An 8,049-nucleotide genomic window follows, 5' to 3' on the forward strand; every position below is an offset into this window, starting at 1 on the left:
TTTGAAATAAAAAGCAGTTAAATCAAAAGCAATAAACAACACTTTATAAACCTAAAGAACAATTTCAGCTTACATATTCAACACAAAGCAAACAAGTTGAAAAATAAGTAGTCTAGTTTTTATTCACATAATTTATCATTACAACATATGATAGATTTTAAAGAGGACATACTAAACCCCTTTTCCACCTTTTCACACATTCCCCTGTGGTCTAAATGAAACACCTGTGCTGTGCTTTGGTCAAAATATAAAATGAATCAAGCACCAGAGGAGGTTTGTGACCCTGTATAAACCAGCTCCCTCAGAACGCTCCGTTTTGGTGTGTGTGTCTCTTTAAATGCAACGAGCCCCCCCTGAGTTTTTCCAGAAGACATCAGTCCTCTGTAGCAAGAATAAAAATGGCTGACCTGCACAAAAGTTTGGTTCTAGGCTGGGGATGGAGTCCATGGGTGGAGATACCAGGGGAGGGGAGGGTATTTTTTTTTTTACCAGAATCCAGCTTGTGACATCACAAACTGAGCAAATTTGAAACTGAGTATTTTTTTTTTTTAAGACTTATGCAGACCACAAACCAAGGACTGGATGGATTTATTTTACATTTTGTGAGTCGGTAGACACTCAGGTTACCCAAATATATGTTCTAAGACACTGTAGAAGTGGATTTTCATTATATGTCCCCTTTAAATAATATCAAGTATGGTCCAGCCCCACCAATTTGAAGGCGACGCACCTGTCCTTAAAATACCAGGTTTTGGAAATGTTTCAGTCATTTGCTAATCTTAAATGAAAGTAACATATTCTGCATTATCTGTAAACACAGGACTGGGATTTTCTATCAGAAGGGTTCTGGGTTCAGTTTCTAGTGTTTTATTGTCCACTTACGTTTCAGCGGGCATTGTCAGGATGCAAAAAAACTCCCACAACAAACATGAGATCTACCTGAACATTTTGTGTCCTGTTTCTGAAGATTTCTTTATTTATTTCACACAAGTGCACACGGCAGTTACCATCATCACTGCAATCATTACATTTAGGAACTGCAAGTATAGCAGTTTTACACAAACATACATATATTCGCACACTTTTTATATATATTGCTAACACAAACAATAGCACAGGCTGCCTATAGTTTCTAGTTGTTATAGCCAAGGTAACAATGATATGTTTCTTTTTCTTTGTCATCAAAAACCAAATAAGGAAAAACTCCTCTGATGAACGTGCAGATTGTGTCAATTCTAGCGCCCCTTAGGGTCATAGCAGTAGTATTTCTCTGCTCATCTTTATTTTGACATGCAACATTTTCTTTTCGAACAAAATATCTTTTTTTGTTTTTCAAAAGTATTTCCGAGTGTGATTATTTGCTGTAGAAAATTAAAACTAATGTTTCTTCAGCTTGCTGTAAATCATCTGTTCTGATTCCTACCCCCACAGCAGTGGTGCAGGCATTAAAAATGACAATATAGTCAAACTTGTTGCTATGGACTTCAGTCTGTTTCATAATGAGAGAAAGTCCTCACTGAAGCTCTAAATTCATCAAAAAGTGGCTTAAGAAGTAACATGGTCTCATATCCCCAAATGGCCCCCTCGTCTTTATATGTCGTAGAAAAGATGGCAGAAAAGCATATTGAGATAGCACTGATTATATTAACACACTTAAATAATTTGAAAGTATTTTTAACATGTAAAAAAAATGTATATTTAAAGTTGAGTTAAAATGTTTTCTTACTTAGAGTTACAACTCAGCTTTGTTCAGTCCACAGCAGCTGGAACAACAGCCAATAGAGGCTCAACAGATTATCTCCCACAAATTTCAGCCAACAGAGAACTGGTTCGAGGTCCAATTAAGTGCTGTGACTTGTTTTATCATGATACATGTTGAGGTTCAACAGATCTGCAGTAGGACCAGGGACTGTAAATATTAATGAACAAAGCCTGAGTGATGTCACATCTGTTAAAGCCCCCTGCAGTAACAGTAGTCATGCTGGAAATGCTGTCTTTTCCTAACTTTGAGTCAACCTAACGACAGACTAAGAGCTGGAGCTGAGGCGGATTTTAAGCCTCTTAACAAATCGTTACATTGCGTCTGCCTGTCAATCAGGTCAGCTACGTGCCTTATTGTGATTAACGGCTTCATTTTTCAACACCGAAGATGGTGCTTGAGCAAGACACTGTTGATTTGACTGACAATTCTGATTAGAGAGCTCTAAGTTGGATGTGAAGGAAAGTTAACAGAAAATCTAAAACACATTGTTGAATATGAAATGATTAACTTAAGACAACTATGGTTGTATATATATTTTTCAGCTATTAAAAGTTTTAATTTAGTATTTTACATCATCAATTTCATTGTATTTTCAGGTGATACAACAAGGAAAAAGGGCAACCCCCTGACCAGGGAGATGGCCAGAGGGGTGCCACCCCAAAAATCCTAAAGTTTGATTTGCTATTTGCTTATGTTAAAACCAGCTATTAGGAATGTTTTTGGGCTGTTTTAAAAAGTAAATTAGTTTTCTTCACATATTAATGTATCAAATGTTCTTTTTACTTGAATTTTAAATAAAAATGTTGCACATCTGTTTCATAAGACCAGTGCATGGGAAAGTAATGCACTGTCTCACTTGTAATGAACTAACTGACCATTTGTAGGAAAAAAAACATTACAAGTTAGACTTTACAGGAGTTTGCGTGTACTTCTTTATGTATTTATTTTTTTTACTTTAAAACATATAAATCTTATTTTTCTGTCATTAAAAAACTATTCTAATGTTTCTGCTATCTTGTTTTATAAAGTAGAAATGATTGGTGAGGTTTGAAAAGGTGCACATCACACTTCAGTCCACCACTATATAAGTCAGCGCCCCCGTTGGGCCACCCCAGTCAGAAAAGTCTGGACACTCCCCTGACCCTGACTACGCAGAGAGAGCTTGATCACAGAATTGAAACATGAACCTGAGAGGAAGAGGTGGACTTCTTTTAAGTCAGGGGTTCATTGAGTAGGATTTGTTTAAGGCTTCTTGTAACAGAGGAAGTTTCGTTTCTCATGGCACGATCTAATGGAGTAGAATTCACTGCCTTCCTTTGGGAGTACGCCACAGAAGCCGTCAACGGTGCAACTTTGAAGATCCTTGTTGTTAACGTCTTCTCCACCCACCCACAGCCAATAACCAGCCAGGTAGCGAAGGCCCGTCCAAACCTACAAACAATTAACAGAAATATGTAAACACAGAGCAGTAGTTCCTCATATGCACAAAATATAAGTTATGAAACCTGCCCTACCTCATCAGTCGTAGCATTGTGTGACTTCTCTTGTGCAAACTTGTGGTCATCTGGCGTGAGCAGGGTTGCCATGTCATACCTGTAGTTGTTGTAGGCAGAGGCTGGCTTACTTTGGTCTGCCGCCTCAAGAGCCCTGCAGTGCATCAATGCCTCCTCCCAAGTCTTCTCTTCCTTCACAAGAACCAGTTTTTCGTCTTGACACAAATAATAATGATAGCCAACACAGGAAGTTCTGCGCCATCCAAGCTCTCCATTCTTCTTATACGCACAGTTCCCCCCATCATCTGGAAGATCTGCAACATATAACAGATTATTGACTGAATTCCAATTTCTATTTAATTTTCTGTGCAGTTGAAACTTTGATTACAATTTCCAAGGTTATTGTTGGTGTATTGTGTCTATACAGAAATGTAAAGGCACTCTTTCATGTGAAATATCTGACAACTACAATAGTTTAAGGTTTATTGACATCAATGCAGCAGGTGAGGTTACACTAAGTAAAAGTAGAATCCTGGGAGAAAGAATATCACATGCAGTAAACACACAATGGCTGACAATCATCCACACATGAGCTTTCCCAGGGAGCATTTCTCTGGGGAAAAGTCATCCATAAGACCTCTATGGCTGACGGTAGTTGGTTCAAGAGTGAGCAATTACTAATTACATTTATCCGTCTATCTTAAGAAATTGCTCCTTTTTTACTTTTTCATTTAAAGGCCAAACACACTGATCTATGTAATTATAAAAAATAATTTGCAGTAAGGTACTAAAACTGTATTTAGAGACATTCAAATTAAAGCCATCTTGCCCCAGTAGTGACATTAATGTTAACATTACAGAAGTCAGATTTCTGTACCCAAAGATGTATTAATGATCACAGAAGACCATTCACAATATATCTTTGGAAGAAAATCTGTTCTAAATTGATTCCTGAAGGTGTAAATAAACGAGTGGATATTGCTAATATTAACACGGAATGAAAAGAATGACCATTGTAAGCCTGAAAGTCTTCATTTTCTTTATTATTCATGTTTTCTCACTTCTTACCGTCTTCCCAGAAGAGGAAGTTGGCTACCTCGTCTCTCCTGGACCATTTCCACTCAAAGGTTGAGTTCTCTCTGTACAAGCCAATCCAGCCATGAGCACTGTAATAGTTCTTGTTGTCCTCTTCATCTCGGATGGTGATCATGTCAGCGAACTTATTCTTGCAGAAGGTCTGTGCATTCGTCCAGGTATTTCTGTAGTAATTCGTCGATTTTCGTCCTCTATAGGGACCTATATAGGGACGAGTTCTCAGTTGTAGCTCTGCCGGAGGAAGAGGGAGCAGCAGCAGGAGGATGAGAACGCACATATTTCTCATAATTTTTTCCAGCAAAGAGTTTCCAAATACCTGCAGTCAAATGCATGTTTTATTATTATCATCTATAGTTGTATTGTGAAACGTATGAGCTGATTGGTAAAAGTTAAAGTAAAGTAAAGATGAACTAGCAAGTAAGGTACATTTGGTAAGAAGAATGCATATTTCAGCAGAAGTTAGCAAATTTAACTTTAAAACTAAATGAAAAATGAATCATTTTCGCCTTTCAACTAAGTTTGTAACTGCTGAAACATCAACTTAAAAACACTGTTGAGGAAAATTAGATACATTTATTAGAGACAAAAGTTTCCCCTTATGGCAGAATAACTAAAAATACATAAATTTTTCTATTTGAAAACTTAAATTTGTGAGGTTTCTGTGGAAACTTTATTATGCTCGTATCTTCACACTGCATGTAAATTTACCCGAAATGAGCGTGATCTAGGTACACAGTTAATCAGGGAGTACAGTATGTTATTCTTCTTTTCTCTAGTCCCTCAATTAAACAACTTTTATACGCAAGGAAAGGAGTCAGCCGGCCGTCCCGGCCGGAAAACTCAGAAAACATCACAGACAGTGGGACTCGGGTGTTACACCCATTGTAGACAGTCATGACTCACAGAGTTATTTTCAGAGAATATACTTGATTTCTATTACATTTAAGTGTGAAAAATATCGCATATAAAGCCTTTAAGTATCTCCAGTGGAAACCACATGAACCCAGCAGGAAATGTACCCCGAGCTCCTTCAGTCTTTCTGGAGGCCGCACTTACCTTGGATGAAAGTTTTGAATCTCTTGGATTTGAGGTACTGGTGTGTCTCAGTCGATCTGTGAACTGCTCATTTCATGAGGATGAGCAAAACTTCCCTGATATTCACTCTGTGTCTTGTAAATTTAGATTCACATGTAAATCCTGCAAGCAGCAATGCAAAGCAGAGCTTAGCATCTTGGTGTCAAGTCTTTCAAAGCAGATTTAGGTCTCACACTATTGCTCAGTAATGGCTGATATATATATACTAAATGTATAGTGACTAATGAAGAATCAGATCTAAAAAAGAACTTCACCAACTTAAAAAAGAGGGAGGGGATATAGCTTTCTTACAAGACATGCACTTTAATCAATATTATCATGAAAAGCTAAGTAAATTGACATCATCTGAAGTTTTTCACTCATCACGGACATCAGCAAGGAGAGTTTCAAGTAGAAAAAGTGTCTTCTGATACAAGAGGGAGATATGTTGTGGTGATTGGGAAATCCGACAGTATAATGAACTCTTTGATAAATGTGCATAACCCCCCTATGCAGGTTACGGCATATCGTGGGCGTGCTACAGAAGTTAACGGGCGTGCAACATGAGCTGCAGGGCTTGCCACAACGAGGTAATGGGCTTAGATCAGTGATCTCACACTGACAATGACGTCGGACTGACACATTTTTATCGTGGGGGGCTAGAACCGAGCGTTACATGCAGCTAATGCTACAGCTAACAGGAGGATGTAGGAGAAGCTGCGTTTCCGCGGACTTGGAATTTTTGCAAATAGATGTGCCTAAACATGCACAGGACACTAAACGGCATATATGTAAAACCAGAAAAAGCATAGTATGGGACCTTTAAGGAAAGCGCAACATTTTTTACACAACTTGAACAGCAAACTATCATGGAAGAATATGAAAACTTCAAGACCATATAAACAGCCAAATCAAACACCTCTGCATCAGCAAAGGCCAGACGAGCAGCTTGGCAAGCGATTGCAGACAAGTTATATGTGGAAGTGTGAAGAATATCGCCTATGTGTAATCAGTAATTGCTGTAAGGGCTATATTTAATTGTGAGTGTTTGCTGTAACCTCATAGGTAATGAAAAAAAGTAATGAACTAAATTAATGAGTTTCTATCATGAATGAACGTTATTATTTTCTATAGTTACTAGGTCTACTAACTTGCCTACGCTGTGTTTTATTTATATATAGCCTATTGTGTGTGTTTTTAATACAACATATATAAATATAGAACAAACCCTTATGTCAAGCGAACTTTGTAAAAAGTAAAAGTAAAACATAAGACCATCATTCAATGTGGGAAGTGAATATCATTTGTGCCATGGTGTTGAAGTTCCCAGTGTCACTGTCATACCAACAAAAATGGAGCAGTGAGTAATATTCAATACACTCGCATTGTAGAGAGAAGATGTTTAAGTTAGTATCTGACCACCACACAACTAAATCATGACTGATGTATTTCAGACAGAGCGTGAGGAAAGTGTACATAGTGTGTACAAGCGATAGCTGCAAACTGACATTGCATACAGGCTGCTGATGAGGAAGCTGCATGAAGAGCTCAACTTCCTTGACCGACAGCTGGATGTAAGTATGTGGCCTAGGCCTAGAGTCTCATTAATGCCTCAAGCTATGTCATGAATTGTAACTAAACTGAAAATCTGTCTTCTTCCCCCCTCCACTTACAGCCTGACCAATAATTGAAAAATTAAAAAAACTCAAACTTTCTCCAGCGTTTGTTGCTTCCCCCATTATTTTAACGTGTACATGGCCAAATACATTTTAATTTTTGAAAACTTTTTTGGTTCTATGTCATCCATTGGTTAAATGAGAGAAAGCCACAATAGATCTCGATATATTATATGAACATAAACGTGCAAGCCTTTCATAGGTCATTTTAGACATGGCACACAAAGACTACACCACTCATGATTTAGATTTAACGTTGACAAAAGGGAAAATCATAATGGTTTTGAGATGACGAAAGGAAACAATTGTAAATGAGAATTTGTTTTTATTTTTTTGGTAAGGGTGTGTCTAGTTTAGATCTGGCTAACTGAAATAAACCTGCCCTGGAGTAGGTTTAAGTTTATTGATCTGTTGCTAGTGATTTAGCTTAACATGCTTCGAGGCATGGAACAAGCCTGACTGACTTCACGTTGTTCTGAAATTATCCAGCTAACTGAGTTAGCCAGGTACGAGGAACGGGGCCCTGGTTTCTTGTGTCTTGTTGATATATATATGCGTTCTCGGTGTCAGTGTTGAAGCATAGGTGAGGTCGTGGAGCTGGGCGTGGAATGTTAAATATTGAGGTATGGAAATCTGGACACAGGAAAAGTCAAAATTAGCAAAGCAAATCTTCAATTTAAAAAACTATGATACCCCAGCCTAACTAACTAATACCACTGTGGGTAAACTGATAATCTGGCGTTGAGTGGAAGAATGGGTCGGCTTTTATACTGTGGAGTGTGTAGGTAGCTTGATTGCAGATGATCAGCAGGTTTGCAGACATGATTGGTGGCAAGGTGTGTGGCTCCAGGTGTACACACACACACATGACAAACAAGAAAACACACACGATTACTTCTAATATAGAATAATGTCTGATTAGGCAAACAGTTGCCTATTGACTCTAGTC

At 38.0% G+C, this 8,049-nt stretch overlaps 1 protein-coding gene across 1 annotated transcript; it reads right to left on the reverse strand.

Annotated features, from left to right (window-relative positions):
• Positions 1–507: 507 nt before the first annotated feature.
• On the reverse strand, positions 508–5,477 carry LOC136183056 (uncharacterized). The gene is made up of 4 exons (XM_065964871.1): positions 5,407–5,477; positions 4,324–4,666; positions 3,277–3,569; positions 508–3,193 (listed from the first exon to the last, which is right to left on the reverse strand). Exons 2-4 carry the CDS (start codon positions 4,634–4,636, stop codon positions 3,005–3,007), a joined length of 795 nt encoding a protein of 264 aa, XP_065820943.1. The 5' UTR covers positions 4,637–4,666; positions 5,407–5,477; the 3' UTR covers positions 508–3,004.
• Between the last annotated feature and the right edge of the window lie 2,572 nt (positions 5,478–8,049).

The sequence above is a fragment of the Labrus bergylta genome, chromosome 16, assembly GCF_963930695.1.
Source record: "Labrus bergylta chromosome 16, fLabBer1.1, whole genome shotgun sequence".
Classification (NCBI taxonomy): Eukaryota; Metazoa; Chordata; class Actinopteri; order Labriformes; family Labridae; genus Labrus; species Labrus bergylta.